The following is a 22,766-nucleotide window of genomic DNA, read 5'->3' on the forward strand; positions in this document are numbered from 1 at the left end:
GAACTTAAAGCCTAGGAAATGTCCATTTTTCTTCCTACTCTTTAAGAATTCTAGAGCTACAAAGAACCTGTTGGGATTTCCATTTTCTCACATGACCAAAAATGAGGAGGAGAAAGCAAAATCTGAAATCATTGAGGGATTTCCCCTAAAGACGTATGTAGATGGCTCTCATCGGGAGCTGCTGACCAGCAGGTGGGCCCAGGGCCGCGCCGCGCGCGGGACAGGTGTCCAGCCCGGCCCTCCGCACCTTCCGTCACCAGTTCCTCATCCTCGTTGTCTGTGCTGCTCAGCTTTTCGGCATCGCTCTCCAAGGCCTCACTCCGGGCCCGCTTCTCCAGGGGAGCCTCGCTGCTCACGAAGTAAGCAGCCAGGCCCAGTTCCTGCTCCAGTGCCGTCCTCACCAGGCAGGAGGAGTTTATGAGCCGCAGGTCACAGTACCGCAGAGACCTGGGAGGAAACGGAAGAAGGGCTCTATCGACTGCCTTCTACAGAGGAGGTACCGCTCACGCTGGGGACCAGCACGCTGCCTTCCTCGTTAGGCCCCTAGGACTCATACAAACGGAGAAGCAAACAGCATCACTGGGACCCCTGAGCAACACAGTCTGTTTGACTGCAAGTCTCTGGGGGCCCCTGCCGTGGATTTAGCCCCGCGCTGCTTGGAATCAAAAGAACACTGACTTTCAGGTCAGACAAAAAGGAGGCTTGAACCCCAGCCCTGCCACTTCCTGGCGACAGACCCTCAACAAGCTGGGCAACGTCTTGGAGGCTCAGATTGTTTTCAAATGAAAGATGGCCGTGAATATTAATAACCATCTACGTGCACTGCTGGGAGAAATACATGTAATAAGTGGATATTTGATGATTCCATCAACATTTAAAATGTGCCCAAGACTATGCCCCATGCAAGGGAGGGGATGGTCATCAAGGGATCGCCATACTGGAAACGAGAGTCTGCCTGGGAAGACATGCCAATGAGTCACGACACACGTGGAGGAGGGGGCACAGAGGGCAGGCTGGGGCAGGGCTTGGAGAGAGGCAGATGGGGGTTGCAGTTAGGCTTTTATTAAAGCAAGTGACCTTTCACTTGCTCATCTATAAAACAGGGTAGTAATACTATGGTCGTAAGGTGCAAATGCTAGACTAAAAGTCTAGCCCAGTGCCTGATACAAAAAGTAAATGCTTGCTCAACGTTAAGATAGACTAAGACATTGTCTTAGCCCTTACGGAGTTGAGGAATAGAAGACTTGATCCGTGACACGGCGACAACTGAGGTTGAACCCTGTGCGGACGCTTTTACCCGGCCCGTGAGTACGCAGTGCGAGGTGGCCCTCACGTGAGTGTCGTGTGGCCAAACGGCAAGAAGCCGGGAGGCCCTGGTGTCCGCCATGCAGCGCACTGGCTTAATCTCTGTAAACCTCAGCTTCCTCATCAGCTACATGGCCTCCAGCCACGGAGCCCGGCAAGAGTCCCCACATCCACCACCACGAGCCCGCCCGGCAAGAGTCCCCACATCCACCACCACGAGCCCGCCCAGCAAGAGTCCCCACATCCACCACCACGAGCCCGGGGGGGTGCCTGTCCGAGAATTAGGAAAAGCTGCCCAGGCCTCAGACGCATTTCACTGACATTTGCTGGAAAACGGTCACCATGAAGATACACATCTATGATGACTTTGATGTGAATGCATTCCCAAGAGTCGGGCAGGGGAAGCCTGACCTGGCAAAGCCCCCAGCGGCAAGCCCGGGCAACTGGCTCCTCAGAGACCCCCAGGTACACAGTCCCTCCCCACTCACCTTGGTAAGGACTCCCCGTGTGGGTCCATCCCACTAAAGATCAGGATGCACGGCAGGCCCTCCAACTCCAGGTACGTCTGAGGCCTCCACTCCGCATCCTCAATTTTCTGCCACATCTGCAGGTAATTAAAAAGAAAGCTGTGGGCTTCCCTGGTGGCGCACTGGTTGAGAGTCCGCCTGCCGATGCAGGGGACACGGGTTCGTGCCCCGGTCCGGGAAGATCCCATATGCTGCAGAGCAGCTGGGCCCGTGAGCCATGGCCGCTGAGCCTGCGCGTCCGGAGCCTGTGCTCCGCAACGGGAGAGGCCGCGACAGTGAGAGGCCCGCGTACCACAAAAAAATAAAAAGAAAGCTCTAAGACTTCTTACTTTCCAACCAGCCCAGCTCCAAGGGAACCTTGATGTCCTTCTGCTGATTTAAAGCCCTTGAAATGCCTCGCTGGATTTTTATCACATTTAAACTGCAAATAAGCATACCACTGGCTTCACCACGGGACGCCCAGCCACACAGAACACTGCCTAGCACTTATCAGCCGTTCAAGAAATATCTGCCAACAGACTGACTGACTCTTTGCGAGACAGTGTATCCCCTCAACTGCCTAACATTCGGTGTGAGACAGTGTATACCCACAACTGCCTGACATTCGGTACTATGTTCTCTCCACTGTGGGGCTGTGCCTTCACAGTGCCTTCCCAATTATTCTCTCAGTATTCTCACGCTAACCCTTTTGCATCCTCCGTCACCTGTACGTTTAGTGAAAGGCGATTATGGTCCAGGCACTGTGCTAGTCTGGGGGGCTGAGATGTGTGGGGCTGTCCTTGCCCTTCCCTGCTGGGGGAAGAGCCAGATGACAGGCAGGGAAAGCAGAACCTGCCCCAGGTTGGGGGGCACAGGGGGACAAGTAGGGGGAAGGGCAGCTTCCTGAAAGAAGAAAAGACACTGGGGACTTCCCTGGGGGTGCAGTGGTTAAGAATCCGCCTGCCAAGGCAAGGGACATGGGTTCGAGCCCTGGTCCGGGAAGATCCCACATGCTGCGGAGCAACTAAGCCCCTGTGCCACAACTACTGAGCCTGCGCTCTAGAGCCCACGAGCCACAACTACTGAGCCTGCATGCCACAACTACTGAGCCCACGTGCCACAACTACTGAACCCATGAGCCACAACTAGTGAAGCCTGTGTGCCTAGAGCCCATGCTCCGCAACAAGAGAAGCCACCGCAATGAGAAGCCCGCGCACCGCAACTAGAGAAAGCCTGCATGCAGCAACAAAGACCCAACGCAGCCAAAAATAAATAAATAAAAAGACACTGAGTTGAATTCTGCAGATTGATAGGCATCAGCTAAATAAACAAGAAGAAGAAGAAATGAATCCCCAGAAAGAAATAAAATCAAGCTACAACCCAGAAGTTTGAAAGAGCAAGACAGTGTGTTTTTTGGGGGATGCAGCTTTTATAAGTAATGTAGTGCAGCTGGACTGAAAGCTGCAGGTAGGGATGTGGCGAGAGAGGCAGCTGGAGGGGTGGCCCGGTATGCAGAGGCCACGATGGACCTATGGACCGGGATGGGACCTTAAGGAGTTTGTCGCCACCCCACTCCCTCTCCTCCCCACCCCCTGGTGGTCCCGCCCCACTGCCCTCCCAGGAGTCTATCCCCACTCCTCTCCCACCTTGAGCTGCTTCAAGAAGTGCTTCCCGATGGTGATGCCAGAGCTGGGGTTGCCCAGGATGATCTCAAAGTGCTCCTCCAGGGCCAGCCGCGCCCGCACGTGGGCCAGCCGTTCGTAGGCCACGGCCGCCAGTGGGGAGCAGGGCACCCGCAGCAGGACCATGAGCCCGTGGCCGCAGGGGCACTGCTTCGGGGAGTTGATGAGGTTCTGCGTGATCTCCAGCGTCTCCACCGATGTGTAGTTCTTCATCTGAGAGAGGCCGCTCACGGCCATCATGGCGGCCGTGTAATGCTGCACTAGAACAAAGGTCCTGATCACCGCGCTGTGCAGGCGGGGGAACCTGAAAGGAACAGAGAGACCACGTCGTGACCCAGGGCTGCAACCCCCAAGGATGCCGGGAGAGCTCCGAGACACAAAGGCCTTCCCGGGGCAAACAAGTAACCCAGACACCTGCCATCTCGGGCACAGGCAACTCCTGGATCACGAACAAGTGGTGTTGCCTTTTGAAGCTGCTTGTTTACAATCTGAAATTGAACTCTTCCTTAGAAGTCAAGTCAAAAACTGCTTTATCATTTCCAGCTGAGAAACAGAAGCAAAGTTTCGCTGTTGCTGCTGGCTCATACTAGCTGCTCAATAAAGATCTGTTCAACCACTAGATGAAAGAGTAAAATAAATGCCCATCATCAGCTTAATTTATGTTGCCATGAGTCAGGTAGTTTGCCCCAGGTTGCCACTGGCGATAGAAGAACCATCAGTAATCAGTATGTAAGTGCAGCTACCACTCACCCCAGATTTGGGGGGACCATCCTAAAGGCATATCATTCATTTCATGTACAGCGGGTTATTAGAAATGTAACTAATGTGACTTTAATTTGACAGATGAATTACAAATCCAAACACAGCCGGTCAAACCAAGAATCCTAGTTTTTGTTTCAGAAGCTGTGGTCACACGAAGGGGGAGACCCGTCCCACAACTACGTGCGCTGCCAGAGCAGCTCTGACCCTTGTGCTAGAGACAGACCCCAGAACACCACCAGAGAAACCCAAGTCACTGTACGTCACTCTGTGTTTCCAGTAGGAATAGACAAATTGATGTTCCGTTTATAGGCAATGCTCTTGGCAGTTTATTTAGATGGAATGAGTCCCCTGACTCAGTGGCTTTTTGGAGCAAAGATAAAGTAGTTTCTTGACCTACAAAGATAGGAACACTCCCACGGCCGTGTAACCCTGTGAGTTCTATCAGGGCAGCCAGCTCACCTTCCAACAGCATCTCTGATATCTTCTGCCCATCGTTATACTTTTGTTCATTCTTTCTCCTTAGCACTCAACTACTTTATGGCGTCTGTGAACTGAAGAGTTGGCCTGGCAGACTTGCCAATACCAGTGCTGTCTTGGGAAGGCATTAAGTGTCCACAGGTTCTGACACAAAGGGGACCAGTGGCCCGAGCACTGCTTTACCCTTTCCCTGGTGCACTGGCCAAGTAGTGCCCAGGAAGAAAGAGAGCAGAGTGGGAAATGCATTGTCTCCACTCTCTACAGCACTGCCCCAGCTGTGGTGGCCCCTTGTCACCTTGAGCAAGGTAAGAAGAGCGCGTTGTCACTTAGGGAGCAGCACATGCTTCTCCCCACATACGACATCCGCTTTCAACTCTGCTCAAAGGACAAGCAGAGACTTCTGCTTCAGGCCAAGACAGAGTAACAGGACCAGATTTATTTTTCCATCAGAAATAACTAAAAATCTGGATGAATATATGAAACAACAGTGTTTCAAGACAACGAGCAATGAAAGACGGTGATCCTTCGAAATTGGAAAGAAATTAGGTGAGCCTCTGGTTTCTACCCGGAAAGAGTTCCCAGGATTGCTCAGGAAGGAGGAACCCAGGCAAGCCCCAGTGTCTCCCTGAGTTGAGGAAAGATCTGGAGTCCAGGGAAACCAAGGCAGCCAGAGTTCACGGGGGAAATTACCAAAGAGGAGAGAACTGCACAGATAAGAGAACTCAGGAGAGCCGCAGAGGGTCCCACTCAAGCCCTCAGCTAAGTAGCGATCAGTGCATATATGTGAGAAAACTACCCAAAGCCAAGAAAAGGACCATCCAAAAGGATGAGAGGGAACAAGACTTCAGACTCACATAGGGCTTGGAATAGTTCCCATTCCCAACACCAGTGTGGAAGACATCAAAATTCATGAAATATCGTAGAGTACTTAGAGGGTTTCACTTCGGTAGTGAACAAAATTAGCCCTAGACTAAAACCTGCCCTGGTCCTGCCTAACAAAGTTTAAAAGCAAGACCTGAAAGAATGAAACTGTTTCCAAGTAACTTAACTGTATCTCAGAACAAAGCTTAAGAAGATTTATAGGAATACAGCACCCAACGAGGTAAAATTCACAATGTCTGGCATCCTCTCAAAAATTACCAGATATGTAAAGAAGCAGAAAAATACAACCCATAATAAGGAAGGGGGAAAATCAACCAATAGAAACTGACCCAGAAACAACACAGATGACAGTATTAGTAGAGAAGAACATTAAAACAATTATTATAACTATATTCCATATGTTTAAGAAGATGCAGGAAAAATTAAGCATTTTAAGTGGAAACATAAAAAAGACTCAGATTCTAGAGATGAAAACTAAAATGTCTGAGACAGAAAAAAAACTGGATCCTGAATTCTCATGGAAGCTACCATCTTGGTATTTGGCCCAGCCCTGCCAGCTACAATGGATCAGTTCAGGAATGGCTACCTGACCCAGGATGGGTCATCAGTCTTTTCTTGGGATTTTTCAAACTATTTCTAAGTATCAGTCCCCTTCTAGAAGCTGGAGAATATCAAGTTCAGCAGCAGCTAGGGATGATGTCGTCAGCACATGGAAGAAACCAGTGTGTGATGAGATACAATAAAGCTAACACAGAGAAAAATACCAAAGACAAGACAACACAGTCTTGGCAGTGTTTAATACCTAACTTAAGTTGTTCCTGAAACCAGCTGCATCTGGTTCTGTGGTTTATTTATTCAACCTCTCCTTTTATTTCATGAGTCAGTGCATTCCTCTCCCTTTCCTAAAGTAGTTCAAGTTGGGTTTCAGTCACTTGCAAGGAACAGTCCTTATTAATAAACAACCACAAGTAACCATTTATTATCAATTTGTCAGTGTGTACATTCATGTATGAGCTACCTGAAATTGCCTTTCTTCTTCTCTTAGGAACCTTGTTATATGACTATTTTGCTTTTGTGAAAAATAAAAATATAAATAAACTGGATGTGACTGACGGCAGAAAAAAAAACACTAGTAAACTTGAAAACATAACAATAGAAAGGATCTAAAATGAAACAGAGGGTAACAGAAAATCATGACTATAGCATTGGAGAGCTATGGAACAACTTCAAGTAGGCTCATCTATGTACAATTGGATTACTCTAAAAGGGGAAAGGAAAGATGTAGAAAAAAATTTTTGAGGAAATAACAACTAAAATTTTTTCGTATTTGATGAAAATTCAATTAACTCAAGAAACATGAAGAAAACCACACCAAGGCCTATCTTAATCAAATTGCTTAAGATCAGTGATAAATTTAAAACATTTTGAAGAAGCCGGGGTTGGGAGGGAGTGGTGGGGAAGAGAGGTCATTACACAGAGAGAAACAAAGGTGATGATGACAGCAGACTTCTGATTTGAAACAATGTATGTCAGAAGATAGCAGAGCAACATCTTTAATACTTCGAAAGAAAGAAGTCAACCTAAATTTTATACCCAGGGAAAATATCTTTCAAAAATGAGGCAAAATAAAGACTTTTAAAGACACATAAAAGCTGAAAGAATTCATCACCAGCAGACCTTCCCTCCGAGAAATGTTAAAGAAAGTCCTTTGGACAGAAGGAAAATGATGCCAGATAAAAATCTGGATCTACACAAAGGAATGAAGGCACTGGAAGTAATAACTGTGTGCATAAATTAAAAAGGAGGTCTTAAAATATATTCTTATTTAAATATCTTTAAAAGGTGACCGACTGCCTAAAGCAAATGTGATTTATTGGGGAGTTGATAACATACATAAGTGAAATGCATGATAACAAAAGCACAAAGCCTAGGAGGAGAGAAATGGAAACATACTATTGTAAGAATCTTATACAGGAAGTGGCACAGTATCACTTGAAAGTAGACTGTTCAGGCAGGTTCAATGATTCGCCTACAGTTAAAAGTAATGAAGAGTAGAGCCAGGAGGTATGGTGCCATGATCACTCTGGCCTTCTACCAGTGTGAGGGCTCGCTCCGTACAGTTTAGTAGGTCTACTGTTTTGGACTTAAGTGACCAGGATTTGGTCTGGCTTCACTACAAACCCCCCACATGACTTTGGGCAAGTGACCTAACCTGAGTCTTTGTTTCTTTCTCTGTCAAATGGGGGAATAACAGCGTCTCCTATCTCACTGTGCCATTGTGAGGATTGTATTAGGCAATAAATGGAAAATACTGGCCCGGCGTCTACAGATCACTAAGCACTCAGCACGTGCTTCCTGCACGAGGAGAAGCTGGGGAGCCAGGCAGAGAAGCAGAGGCAGGACAAAGGTCAGTTCTCACAGCCTTAGTGTAAAATCTTGGAGGGTGTCTTCCCTCAGCAAGGTTATGAGAGCTCAGCTGACAATCCAAGAGTTGGAGAAGTGGCCTGATTAAACCCATCAGCATCAGAGCTGAAAGGGATTTAGCTCCCCAAAGGGTGCTCTGGGGAACACTAATCCCATGAGACAACGGAGGAGCTGCACGCTCTAGCCGTCTCTTGGAGATTTACAGCACACGTGGCACGTTGAAGGCTTTGAGAACTCTCACTGCGAGAAGAATCCTTTGTTAAATGTAAGGTTTATGAAACACACATGACCATGGAACCCCTCGTGACATAACAACTATTAGGATCCAGCAGTATAGCTTGGAACACAGCTTGGGAAGTACATGTCTAATTCGATCCCTTTGTCAGCAAGCGAGACAAGTGAGGTGCCGAGAGGGGAGACAGCAGAGCTCAGTCCAACACCCACAACTGGCGGCAGAGCCATTCATTTTGTTTTGTATTAGACAGTCTGTAAAACTTGGCCTGGCTTTTCCACGTATAAACTGCGTGGATGTCGGCACTTAACCCCCCTGAGCCTCAGTTCCCTCATCTGTAAGATGGCAGTGCTGATATCCACCTCAGGGGTCTGCTGTGACAGGGTTGAAAAGGTAGCACTGACTCTGGGTTCACACCCAGTTCGGTCACTCGCTAGACGTGTGGCCTGAGAAAGCCATGGGGTCTCCCTGAGTCTCAGTCTATTTGCAAAATGGGAATAATAATAGCAACTGGCTCAGAGAGGTCGGGACTAAATAACATAATCAAAGTAAGAACAGTGACTGGCGAGAAATAAGCACACAGTAGATGATGTGCAAAGGAAATAAAGACGAAGCCAACTGACCGCCACTCTCTCTTCCTTTGCACCTTTTGCTACCTCACCTCCCATTTTCTTGCCCTCCCTTGAGTCTCAGACATGCAATCCCACATTCTAGCATATTTCTGCCCATTCTCACCTCTCAAATTTTCTGGAACAACATCACCGGCCCAAAATGCAAGATGAGAAATAAACCAGGATCCCTTTAACGGAGGGACTGAGTCACCCAGGAAGGGAGAGAGGTGGCCCTAAAAATGCTTGACTACGGAGCATTTTTAGTAACTTCAAGAGAGACGGGTACCTTTTTCCCAATGCGGTGACCATGGCCTCAAAGGAGCTGTCGTATCTCAGCAAGGGGAGGCTGTGTCCTGAGAGGGTGGACTCGATGAACTCGGACAGCCCGAAGTACTTCTTATTCTCAGGATACAAGTCCACTCCCTAAAACAGAAACGCATCGGTCACGCAAACACTGCCTTTGTGGGGACTGAAGGGGTCACGTGCTGGGCGCACAGATGACCTGGACAGGCATCTTGATCTGAACCGTGCTGACTCTGCAATCCCCTGGATGACGTTTTACAACTGTCTTTCCTCTGCGCCCCAGAGCACAGAGCACTCCACGCGTAAGGGCCGGCGCCTTCCCATCAGTCAAGACTTTTCCATTCAGTTGACCCCAGTGCCTTCGCCAAGAAGAAAATCAGCCCCCTTTTTTTTTTTTAAACACACAACTTCCTTTGTTAAAATTGCTTCTTTCCAACAATTTTAGCTGGTTTTAGGAATAGACAAATCAACTGTTTTGCATTCAGCTGCTATTAAATCAGCAGAAAGAAATGCATGTATCCAACCAATTTTACCCACACTGATATAAAATTCCTCCCCAACTAGCATCAGAGCTTATCAAACTTCAGAGCACGGCAAAGTTGTGGGAGGATGCTAAAATTACAAAGGCATGAACTTCATCCTCAAGTAGCACGGTGGTTAAACATGAGGGCCGTGGATTTCGCTGGACTGGGTCACATCCCGGCTCCAGAACCTTCTAGCCGCATGGCTTTAGGCAAGTGGCTTAACCCCTCCCCTCTGTCTCATTTTCCCCATTTGTAAATCAGAAACCATCCTAGCACCTGTGTCTTATCTGAGTCCACATGATAAAGCACTTAGAACAGTGCCTGCCTGGCTCACGGTAAGCGCTACATAAAAACAAATGCCGTTGCTACTCTGATTCTGAATCGGCGGGAAGGAACCCAAGCATTAGCACCTTTAGAAGTTCCCTGGATGCTTCCAAGACACTCCGAAAAAGTCCGCAACTTGATGTCTACTTATTGCTGTGTAGTTAGGTGGAATCCAACCACCAGATTTCTCAAATTACCAGAATGACTGCTGTCTTCTATTTTGATGAGAAAATGGCAGGTGATAAGCTGAAATAAAGCTCACCAGGGTTTGTGGATGTGCGTTCATTTTGAGGAAGGAGATTTTGAACCTCGCTGCTGAAGGATGCAGGGGTAGGAAAGATAGGAGCATTTCCAGGGCTTCTAGACAAACTTAGAGTCACCCCACGTGGAGTCCAAATCCCCACAGCCCTAGAGGGCTGTACGTCCAACACCAGGAGAGCAGGCGTTCAGAACGCTGCTCAGAGAGCTTCAGTCGCCAGAGAAACAGTAAACCAACTGCGCTGCATTACATGCTCTAAGACAGGGAGCCGACAAATGCACACAGGAAGGTTTCTAAAGACCAAGAAGGGTTTAAATCTAACCCCGGGTAGAATCAAAGGTCCAAGGAGCTGGAACCCACGGAGCCTCAACTGGGCTGGTCAGTCAAGCCTTTAGTGAACAGGATCTCTTCCAGCGCAAGGTCATTGCTACAGTGGGTCCAGCAGCCTGGGACACTCACATTACTGTAGGAGGCCGGCCAGTGTATCTCGTTGTAAGGACTGATGAGGGTGTGCTGCGTCTGCAGTGCATACGGGAAGGAGGTCACGTGGAGCACCACGATGTTGGGGGCCTCCTTCACCTCCTTGCAGTTGAGCAATCTGTCCACCAACCCCACGGACGGGTCACTCTGGGAGTAGAGGTCATGAACAGTGCTACTGAGAGAGCAAAAGAGGGAGAAGAAATGATAAGTGCAATGGCAAGCACTGTCCTGTCATCTGACGACAATCAAGCAGTTGCATCGATTGACAGTGAGCCTCCCAACGCCGGCAACAATCGAAGCTTAGGGCTCTGCCCATGACCAGCAAAATGAAATTTTCAATATGACTGCACTTCAGGTACCCGTCAGGGACTCCCCTGAATACTCATGACTTATTAAAAGCTTGGCTGGGGGAACAGTGTCTGTAGAGGATTGCTTGCAAGATACACAATCCACCCGCTTCTCTAGCACAGGAATGCTCACCCAGGAGCTGTCAATGAGTCTCGCCTTTTCTCCCTCGGCCCCATCTGATTGTACACCTGCCTGCTTAAATCCTTTTCTCCAACAGTCCTACTGATCTTTCTTTTTTTTTTAAATAAATTTATTTATTTTATCTATTTATTTTTGGCTGCATTGGGTCTTCGTTGCTGCGCGCGGTCTTTCTCTAGTTGCGGGGAGCGGGGGCTACTCTTCGCTGCGGTGCGCGGGCTTCTGACTGTGGTGGCTTCTCTTGTTGCAGGGCATGGGCTCCAGGAGCACAGGCTCAGTAGCCGTGGCGCACGGGCCTAGTTGCTCCACGGCACGTGGGATCCTCCTGGACCAGGGCTCGAACCCGTGTCCCCTGCATTGGCAGGTGGACTCTCAACCACTGCGCCACCAGGGAAGCCCTCCTACTGATCTTGAAATGACCCAAAGAGGACATAACATGGTAAATTCTGTACTAAATTTTAAAGTATAGGGTCAGGAATGGGAAGCATTTTGGACACGGGGCCGAGGAGATAAGTGCGTCTCAGCCTTTCTCAGTGGGTCAGTGGTCTCAGCATTCCTGTCTGTAAATCTAGGGGGACAGGAAAAAATCAGTGCTTCTCCTTTCAGGTGGCAGGTAGCCACTCTGAGAAATCTACCCACCAAATGAATATGTACAATTTAGCTTTTTATATACTTCGGAATGTTCAAATTCCCCCGCGCCCGTGCATGGACGCGAGAATGTAAACCCTTTAACTGGGCGAACTTTAAGGCTCCGGCCAGCCCTGAGCTTCAGGCCCTGCGCTAAATCAAAGCCTTCCTCCGATACCCGACCCACAATCTTCTTTCCCCCCTCGTCCATGTCAGCGGCAGTGTCTAAACACACAACCCCAAGGCCAGTCTCATGGACATGACCAATCCTGGTAAACACCCAGGAATCCTGCCAGACTCCAGGCTTGACACCAGGTGAAATTCATCTCGATTTATGTTCATTTGAATTGAGAAAGTAAAATCTCCCCTGGGAAGGGCACCAGCTGTGACCCATGGTATGCAGAGCCAATGGGGCTCCATCAGGAAGGGGCCTGGGCAGAGCTACTCCCATCAGGATCCCTTCCCGGCACCTGGTGCTCTGCCACTGATACCCTCCCCCCCCACCCCCGCCTGCGACATTGAGCGAGGTGCTTCCCTTCTCTAGCTGCCATAATGGTACCTTTCAGAGGCTGCACTAGATGATCCCTCAGGTAACTTCCGGCCCTAAGGTCTGAAATACACCCACAGCATCTGCCTACAGATGCCAAGCCCCCAACACCATTCATCTTTTTAACACTTATACCCACGGTATTATCCGTACATATTCATTCAAAGAAGGGAAATGCCAGCCCTGCCATGTGCCAAAGCCAGTCTAACCTCACGAGATCCCAGTGGGCATGGTCGTGGATGAGGACGAAGAGTGTGTGTGGGTTCTGAAAGGAGTTTTGCAGAAAGGACTTGAACTTGGTCTGCGCCTCGGCATCTAGCTTCAAAACGTACTGCTCGACCCTCTGCTTGGTCATGTGCTCCTTCTCCAAGCCAAGCTCCAGCAAAACCCCTGCCACACAGTGAAAATACATCAGTAACTCCAAACATGGTCATGAGTTTTTCAGTCAGCAGCAGACACTTGAGGCGCATCTCCCACATGGCAGCTCCTTGCTGGGACTGGAGGCTACAGGGATGCAGGCGGTACGTGTGAGTCAGGGAGGCCGATTCCCGTGCAAACGACTGTCGTGTCACTGCCTGCAGGAGCAGGGCCTGGAGGTGGGCCTGCTCCCCAGCGTGCTATGTACACAGCCCACCCAGGGGCACAGCAAAGCTGCCTTCGTGAAGCAGCTGATCCCAGCATGGGTGACTGAAAGAAAGGGAAAGGGCCCCTCTCACCCACCCAAATCATCTCCAGCCTGAACGCCACCAGGCCGTAGGTTAGAGCACTCAGAGTGAACCCTCCGAGTGAAGACATTGACTCTCTGTGTGGTTCATGTTTAATCCCCTTGAAAGCACAGGGAAAAGTTGAAGCCAGATATCGGGACATACTTCACTGACTTGAGTGGGACAGAGGGAACACTCAAGTCACGTTCTACCTTTAACAGATTATAAAATAGCAGACAAGTCGCTTCCTCTGGGCATCAGTTTCATGAGCTATGAAACCGGGGTGTTGATACGGCACCCTCTACTTTAGAAGTAAAGATGGTGTTAGAATCCAAAGCTGAATGCAAACAGATCAAAGCCTCTCCACACAGACTTCACGCTTGCCCCTGAAAGGCCCGTACCTGAATGCCAGACGTGGAGCAGGGTCTGCTGGTAGGTCACCTCTGAGGGTGGAATACAAATCAGAAAGTCCACCTTCTCAAAGGACCCTAAGTCCAGATGTTGGGTGCTGGAATCTGCGATTGAACACACGTGGGAGAGGAGCTTCTGGGCCACGGCCAGCTGGAAGGGCCGGATGCAGTGAGGCTCCAGACGGTAACCTGGAACCAGAGCCCTCATCAAGGTGAGGTGCACGCCAGCAGATGGCTACAGCCCTGGACCTCGGCTAGGGAATCAAGCAGGGGGCCCCCGTCTAGCACACAAAGTGATGAGGGAATGGGGAAAACACCAATACTCATTGAGCGCCTGCTCCGGGCTACCCGCCGTGATGGTCATTTCACACCCTTTTCCTAACTGAAAAATAAAAGGATGAACAGCACTCGGGGGGCACAGAGGCTGTGACCTACTCCACCTGGAGGGGACAAGGACGGCATCCCAGGGAAGCTGACGCTGAGATTAGATTTTGGAAGAGGTTACAGGTTCTCTGGAAGAGGAGGAGACCATCACAGCCCTTCAGGAACTTAGAAGGAATAAAGCATTTCAACAGTGCATCGATAAACTGGAAATCAACAGAGAAATGTGCCATCTCAGGAAAACCGTACAGATGTACATTTCCGGGTAAAATGAGACTGTTATCATCAAAGACTAAAACTAAAATTAGATATTAGGTCTACTCGATTCTAAGGAGATGCCCTGCCCGCTGGAGGTGCCTCTAGCTCTGCTTCCTTGCAGCCCCTGGGGGCCCTGGAAGCTGCCTCACCAGCCCAGAGCTTGGCCACCAGCGCCCCGGCATCACTCACTTGTGCATAGCCGTGTCCCGCCGACATCTAGAGATGCTGATTTGGTGACAGAGGAGGCAGTAAGTGAGGAAGAAATCTGGCCTTGATTTTCCTGATGGAATTTGTCCAGCAAAATATCAATGTCGCCCTCTGCCCAAAACAGACAGAATAACAGAAATGGGTTTTCTGTCTCAGTGAAACTCGGCAAAAGCATCTATGGAACACCCGCTATGTGTCAGGCACTGTCCTGGGCCTGGGGCACCAGAGATAGGGTGTCCCATCATGGCAAGGAGCCCACAGCCCAGGAAGGCAGATGTATGTGCTAAAGAAAATTACATTATGACCCAGAAGGTGCCAGGACAGAAAGAAAGAAGAGCAAGGTGCCAAAGGTCAGGAGGTAGGGGTCTGAGCACATCTTGGAGAAGGAGGGGCCAGCAAGAGTGTCGGGGAGGAAATGGGGTGAGTCTTGTAGGGTGAGTGGCCAGGAAAAGAAGGGAGACGGGCACTCAAGGCATAGGAGACACAGAATGAGGCACAGAGAATACACTTCTCCAGTGAGAAGCTTTAAGCAACACAGAGGGGGAGGCAGGAGGGTGATGGACAGAGCCGGAGAGGTACGGAGAACCAGGCACAAGGCCCTTGTGTGCCCCCAAAGGACAGAAACCACAAAGCCGCCACCTAGAGAACCCACAGCCAGAGCAGGGAACAGCCAGCCAGAAACCCACAGATGGAAGGGCCGCCCACACATGTAAATCCGGGCCAGCCTCAGCAGGTCACGGGGATGGGCTCCATCCCCTGAGACGACCTTGCCCTTTGTGTCTTTCTCAGCAATTTATGAATTTGCACCTGTCTCACTACAAGCCTACCTGGACAGAGGGTGCTAAAAAAGGCTCCCAGAGAGTCCACTTTCCCTGTAACCAGCTCAGAATTGACTTCTTTCTGGTACTCGGCAGGGGTGAGAAGGCTCTCAGAAAGAATCCGGGCTTGGTATTTTCCTGGAAAACAAACAACAATTTGGACTGGGCCCTCTGCTTAGAATTAGCACGTGAGCTCCTCGATGGCAGGGTCTGTGCCTGAATCTCTTTCTCCCTCCATCCCGCAAGCCCAGCACCACGCCTGGCTAAGAGCAGGGCTTCCTGCTGGTGAAATAAAGGGTACACACCCCCGGCCCAGTTTAGTAGTTGGGATAATAAGAGGGAAATCCCCGAGTATGGGCTTTGGAACCTGACTCTCTCCCCACTTAACTAGCTGTGTAACCTAGGCTGACCCAGCTTCCTCATCCGGAATTCGTGGCTAAAAGTACCATCTACTTCACAGGACTGTTGTGAGGATAAAACAAGACAATGTTTATAAAATATTCAGCCCAGTGACTGACACAGCAGGGGCTCGAGGTTTATTACTAAAGATATTACTGAAATCAATGTAAAGAATTTATTAAAAACACAGGTGTTTAAGATGAAGGAGTGCCAAGAGATCACTGGGACGCTGCAGAGTCACTGCAATCCTCCACCCCTCCCCCCTCCCCCCGGGACATTCTGCGCTGTTTGGTGTCTGTCTCCCCACCAGAACACACGCTCCAGGAAAGCAGGGACATCACTCCCGTGTCCCCAGCCCCCAGAACAGTGGCTGCACATAGTAGGGCTTCAATACATGTTTTTATAATTAATTAGCTAATTGGCTCATTAACCCACACAAACACAAGAAGGCCATTTTTTCTTTTTCATCTCCATTAGGTAGTTGAAGAAGCTGAGGGCCAGTTGAAGAAGCTGAGGGCCATTAAACCACAGACCAGCAGGTGCACGGGGGACCCAGGTTTTCCCTGCATCTAACCAGATCCAAACCTGCCCCCAGTCTCTCTAGAGAAACGGGAACGGCTCACCTTCTACGCCAGGAGGAATGGAATTTTTCCCAAAGCACACTATTCAGGGCACACCAGGGGCTACTGTGCGCTAACGGCTGTTACTAACCAGCACAGCTGCAAACCCGGGGCCACGAGAGGCAAAAGGGGGCGACGGCAAAGGAGGGCTTCTGGGCATCACCAGACTGATCTCCCGGCAGCCCAGCGGCGGGGCCCGGCCTCACCGGTGACAGCGATGCAGGAGTCGATGGCGGCACTCCGGCAGGCGCAGATGATCACCACGTAGTTGGTCTTGGCCAGCTTGCCCTCGATGAGTAGGCGGAACATCTCAGACAGGCCCTCGGCCAGGGAGTAGGTGCACTCGATGATGTGCACGCTGTCGTTGCAGGAGCTGGCGGCCAGGCCGGCCAGCCAGGGCAGCTGTGCCGAGGTGACGGGCGCCACAGCCCCAGGCGCCAGCGGGACGGGCTGCGGTGGCGCCTGCTGGTACTGTCGGATCTCTGTCAGGTGCGACTCCCGCCAGGAGCGCAGGAAGATCTGCTCCAGGTCCTCCATCAGGGGCACCTGGTCCGCCGCTGGCAACGACAAGGCGGGCAGAAGGGGCTTCAGCACCTGCCCCATGCGGCAACTTCACGCCAATACAACCGGGCCGTGCTGGGGAAATGCGTGTAAACGAACTCTCAAATAACACAACCTAAATGATTAACGTTAAATGGTATGTGAGACAGCTGGGAAATAGAGGGAGGTGATAAAAGCAGTCCTCATCTCACCAACCTAACAGAAGCACTACTATTTTTGTGTGTTTCTCCATTTTTTATTTTTATTTTTTTTTGCAGTATGCAGGCCTCTCACTGTTGTGGCCTCTCCCGTTGCGGAGCACAGGCTCTGGACGCACAGGCTCAGCGGCCATGGCTCACAGGCCCAGCCGCTCCGCGGCATGTGGGATCTTCCCGGACTGGGGCACGAACCCGCGTCCCCTGCATCGGCAGGCGGACTCTCAACCACTGCGCCACCAGGGAAGCCCCTCTCCGTCTTTTTTCTTTTCCACGTGCAGGTTTTACATCGTTATAATGACTGCGGGCCTATGACTTCAAGGCGTGTCTGCTTCCCTTACCATCACGGCACAATCATGCTTGCATGACGTTTACGGCCTTCATAAACAGCACTGCTAACAGGCACTGTTAACATGGAGGCACCATCACGGACTGAGCAATGCTGATCTACTGTTGACCCCTGTACTGCTTCCAAACAAGCACATTTATAAACACTTCTGCAACACACAGCTTTACGTATAGGACATTCCTTAGCCTAAATGCTCTAAATGGGGCTTACAGAGCCAACTAATACATATCATCAGACTGTCTCCAGATGGTTTAAATGTCTCAACGTACCATGACACTAATGACACACGATAACCCCGGTTCTACTGCACCCTTAGCTCCACTGGATAGCATCATTTGGGTTGTCATCATCAGTTTAGTTGAGAAAAGCATCACTTGTTTATGTGCTAACTTTGCATCTCTTTGATGACTAGTGAGATTGAGTACCTTCAATGTTTTCTTCCCTACGGGTATTTTCTAGTTGATGTGTCAACATTTCATATTTGGGTGAGCTGGAGGAAAGAGCACCACGCTTCGATTTAAAAGACGTGTCCCCATCCAGCTCCACCCGGCACCAGCTGTGCAGCCTTGAGCTGTCTTAGCTTGAGTAAGAGTGGTACCCTGGGCACGGGAGGTGTTGATGGAGAAGGTGGGCGAGGTTGGATTCAGGATGAAGCCGGGCTTACTGACGGATTGGATGTGGATTGTAAGAGTGAGAAAGAGAAACACATGCACATCCTCCCAGATTCCGGACAGTCCTAAGCAGCCCCGTCGAGGGTTCCTCCCTACCTGCTCCATCTCCATCTCCTCCAGGTCCCTGAATACGGAGTGTCCCAGGGCTCAAACCCTGGCACTTCCCTCCATCCACCACTCCTCCCAGTCTCTCATCCAGCCTCACAGCTTTAATATAGATCGTCACTGAGCCGGTGTTTCCTAAATGTATACCTATAGCTGCAACGTCTCCCTGGGGCTCAAGACCTGCACATCCAAATCCTTGACTCGGCCCACCTGGCTGTCCCATCAGCAGCTCAAACTTGAAATTGCCGAGACGGGACTTTCGCTCATCCTCCAGCGCCATGGCTCACCTGGTTGCTCAGGCCAAAATGCAAGTGTCGTCTTTCCCTCACGTCCCTCAGACAGACAGCCCACCATCCTGACCTTCAGAATCTCTCCCCTGTGGCTGTTAGTGGTCCAAGCCACCACCTGCCTTCACTGGGACGACTGCACCATCTGGCCACATATGGCAGCCCATGTGGTCTTCTTGAAATGAAAGTCAGATCATATCTGTCCCCTGCCCAAAACATTGCAGTGGTGCTATGGACTGAATTGTGTCCCCCTCAAATTCGAATGTTGAAGTATTAACCCCCAATATGACTTATTTAGCGATAGGGCCTTTAAAGAAGTAGCTAAGTGAGGTCAGAAGGGTGGGGCCCTAAGCCAGTAGGACTGGTGGCACTCTAAGAAGAGGAAGCGACACCAGAGCTCACCCTCTGTCCCCACACACATGCACAGGGGAGGATACAGTGAGAAGGCAGCCGTCTGCAAGCCAGGAAGAGAGGCCTCACCAGAACCCAACCTTGCTGCCACCCTCATCTTGGATTTCCAGCCTCCAGAACTGTGAGAAGATAAATTTTTGAGGTTTAAGCACGCAGTCTGTAGTATTTTGTTATGGCAGCCTGAGCCGACAATTACAAATTGTTTCTGAATGTGTCTAAAATACGAACACCTGGCCTTAGCCTGAGGCCCTACCCTCTCTCTGATAGCACCCTCACTGCCATGCTCACTCTGCAGCCGCCCGGGCTCCCACTGACCTGGGGCTCCATGCTCCAGCCCCTCCTGCCGCCCACCCATCCTCCCCACTCTGCCTCCCTCGGATCGTCATAAGGCTGGATCCTTCTCATCACTCGGGTCTCGACCCAAACGCCATCTCCTCACAGAGGCCTTTTCTGACAACTTGAAACAACCCCACAATCACATACCCCACCTCCCTCTGCTTATTTTCCACTTGTTTACTGTTTCTCTCTCTCTCACTAGCATACAGTATCCTTGAGGGCAAAGCCATTGTTTTCTTCCTGCTGTATCTCTGTGCCTAGAAGGGCAGGGAAATCATTTTTGAATTCTCACTGTAGATTTTGACCTACTTTAAGGCCTTCCCAGCCCCTCGGGGTGGAGACCACTGCAGTGACCTGACAGCAGATGCGGTCTTCACAAGGGTTCCAAGAGAGGGTCAGCGATCAAGGCCTGTGCGGTTCCCGCCTTTAGCGATTATTCCACCAGTGGTTCCCACGAAATGGGAGGGAGACTCACCCAGCTGGACGAGATAGTAGACGGTCAGCAGGAGCTGCATCTCCTCTGAGATGGGCTGTATCGTGGAGGCCCCATACTGTCCATACACTCTGGAGATGGACTGGGAGTTCCGGTAGCATGTGTACAGGAGAGGGCTCACGATGACATCATTCAGGTTCCCACAGAGGTAAGGGAAGTGCCCGTGCCCTGGGGGAGGAGAAACAGCACCCGCTTGGCCCCTGGCCTCGGGCACAAGGCGTGGTCCCCACATGTGGGCGGTCTCTGAATGCGAGGGAGTGAAAACAGGCAGGCCAGTTGCACCTGGGGTAACGCAAGTGCTCCTTTCCAAGGAAATCTTGAACTCCCAGCCCTTGCTGATTTGTGCACCTGCTCTGAGAACAGACAGGGGCTGTAGCATTTGCTTGTTCATTTAGTCCAATCCCCTATTTTACAGCCAAGCAAGCTCAGGCCCAGAGGGAACTGGCAAAGCTGAACAGCCATCGCCTGAGCTGCTCCTTCGGCTCTGACTCTAGAAATTTCACGCGGGCAACGCCTACGAGATCTTTGCCAGGCCTGCGCCAGCCCGAGTCTCCCCAGCTCCCTGTTTTGGATTCTGCCTCCCGGTCTCCCAGAACTCTCTGACAAGCTGAGTTAGGAAAATAAATCACCGTACAGACCAGAGACTCCGAATACTGACAGAACTTGACAAATGCTTTAGCGAACGTTACAAGATTAATTCTGATGGCAACTCTCAGAGGCGGGTCAGCCCAGGCCAGTTCCGAATCGCCTCTGCACCATTTATTAACTATGTGACCCTCCACGAGAAGCTTAACTTCCCTAAGCCTCAGTCTCCACCTTTGTAGAATGGGGTGGAGAAAATCGAGCCCTCGTGTGGTTGCTGAGATGTTCAAATGTGGTTCAGCGTGGGTGTGGCATCTTGTACTCAGAAGGTCTCCACTTATTCACCAAACACACACTTAGTGGACGCCTGCCGTGTGCTATGTACGGGCCTCACACTCGGCTCTGGGGGAAGATCTGGGGACTGGGACACAGTTCATGTCCTCCAGGAAATTGATTCCCAGATCTGAGGGTGCATGAGGGTCCCCTGAAAGGCTTCCTAAAACACAGGCCCCACCACAGAGCTTCTGATTCAGATTCTGGGATGGGCATGGGAATTCACACCTCTACTGAGGTCCCAGGTGACGCTGGCTTTGCTGGTCCAGGAACCACAATTTGGGTAGCATTGTTCACAAACATTATGGTTTATGAAAGGCAACGTAAAGAATTACTATTAAAAGAAGGATGTGAAATTTGTCATGAAAGAGGCACAGAGAAGCTACAACGGGGCCCAGATAAAAGGAATCTGAGGGGCTTCCCTGGTGGTGCAGTGGTTAAGAATCCACCTGCCAATGCAGGGGACATGGGTTCAAGCCCTGGGCCGGGAAGATCCCACATGCTGCAGAGCAACTAAGCCCGTGCGCCACAACTACTGAGCCTGCGCTCTAGAGCCCACGAGCCACAATTACTAAAGCCCGCATGCCACAGCTACTGAAGCCCGCACGCCTAGAGCCCATGCTCTACAACAAGAGAAGCCACCACAATGAGAAGCCCGCGCACCGCAATGAAGAGTAGGCCCCGCTCGCTGCAACTAGCCTCACGCCCAGTTCAAAACCCAGACCTGCACCCTTCTTCCTGAATATCCTGTCCATTTTTTTTTTTAGGATAAAGAAAGGAGTACCCTCTCCTATTTCGTAATTAAGAGTAAGATACCTCCCCACTTTCCTACCACCCTCTCTCCTCTACTCCTACAAACATGATACCAAATATTGTTCACTCTACTCACTGCTCTGTAATGACCTACATGAGAAGAGAATCTAATAAAGAGTGGATATATGTATATGTACAACTGATTCACTTTGCTGTACACCTAAAACTAACACAACATTGTAAATCAACTCTACTCCTATAAATTTTTTTTAAAGTTTATGCCATCTAATAATAACAGAAAAAATAAAAAAATAAAATAAAAAAATGAAAAAAACCCCACAGTCTGCCCTTATTTAAGAAGGACCTGAATGTGTGAGTGTGTGTGTGTGTGTGTGTGTGTGTGTGTGTGTGTGACTCCGTGCCAGCCCACGGCACTGGCCAGCACCATCATCAAACAAGCCCTGACGAATCCTCACATTTCAAGGGCTCCCGCTTCCTTAGGAAGGAATTTCCTTAGTTGAGCCACAAATTGACCTCCAACCACGTACATAAGCCCACAAAATAGAGGTCAAATCTTGTCTTGTTTCATGCTTCTGCCTGGTGACCGTGGCTATCTTTGCCCAAAGTCAGATTTCATGGCCCAAAAATACTAGTGGTCACAGGACAACCCGCCAGACCGGGGGCCTGACAAATCGGCAAGGGGCTGATGACCCATCTCTCACCCACGGCGCTCAGCCCTGGGCCTGGTACCATGGCAGGAGCCGAGTGAGGCTGAGAGAGGGACTGATTGAAGGAACAAATGAACAAGCAAATGGTCGTCATGGGACAGGATCGTCTCACTTGGGCTCATCGTAGAAAACGGTGACAAGCTCTGAAACTCTGGCGCCTGATCAGGGGCTACCCCAGTGACCAGTCTGCTTGGTTCTCTCATTGCCCCGGAAAGGATTTTGGAGTTTTCCCAGGAGGACCCCTTGGTGTGGAGTCAGACTGGGAGGACGTGTCATGTTGTCTGTTTCTCGTGCGTTCCCTGGGCTCCCCGACTTCCACCACTCGTCACACTGCTGTACTTGCCTTTAAAGATCACTGGCTTGGCCTTGCATATTTTCAGCAAGTTGTCGGGAACGGACACTGGTTCTCCGGAGGCCACAACGGGAAAGGTGACTGAAGCCGGTCCCACCAAGCCAACCTGGGGCATGCAGGTCACGCCTGTGCTCTCTAGGGACACGCCGAGAGCATTAAGAAGACACGTCAGACAAAGCATCCACCTTCGGCAGACCTGCCGTCAGGCTGGCCAACACATCTGCTACAACTTGACCAGTTCCCTGCTTATGGGAGCATCCAAGTCCGGGAATCACAGATTCCTGCGGTCAAAAGCATCTTAAAGGTCACTGGGTCCCCCTTCCCCACCAAACAACCTAGTCTCCTCCTCTCAATATCCCTGCCAAGTGACAGGCAAGCCTTTT

The 22,766-nt window shown here is 50.4% G+C and overlaps 1 protein-coding gene across 1 annotated transcript in view; it reads right to left on the reverse strand.

Moving 5' to 3' along the window:
- Positions 1–22,766, reverse strand: part of GREB1 (growth regulating estrogen receptor binding 1) — a 67,771-nt gene that overhangs the window by 23,833 nt on the left and 21,172 nt on the right. The window contains exons 8-19 of the mRNA XM_065890740.1: positions 22,375–22,518; positions 19,618–19,803; positions 16,435–16,785; positions 15,219–15,347; positions 14,374–14,502; positions 13,537–13,734; positions 12,641–12,821; positions 10,751–10,946; positions 9,168–9,304; positions 3,458–3,797; positions 1,794–1,909; positions 248–447 (exon numbers count right to left, since the gene is read on the reverse strand). Coding sequence (XP_065746812.1) covers positions 248–447; positions 1,794–1,909; positions 3,458–3,797; positions 9,168–9,304; positions 10,751–10,946; positions 12,641–12,821; positions 13,537–13,734; positions 14,374–14,502; positions 15,219–15,347; positions 16,435–16,785; positions 19,618–19,803; positions 22,375–22,518 — 2,307 coding nt within the window. The remainder of the gene's footprint in view (positions 1–247; positions 448–1,793; positions 1,910–3,457; positions 3,798–9,167; positions 9,305–10,750; positions 10,947–12,640; positions 12,822–13,536; positions 13,735–14,373; positions 14,503–15,218; positions 15,348–16,434; positions 16,786–19,617; positions 19,804–22,374; positions 22,519–22,766) is intronic.

This window comes from Phocoena phocoena, chromosome 14 (genome assembly GCF_963924675.1).
Source record: "Phocoena phocoena chromosome 14, mPhoPho1.1, whole genome shotgun sequence".
NCBI lineage: Eukaryota > Metazoa > Chordata > Mammalia > Artiodactyla > Phocoenidae > Phocoena > Phocoena phocoena.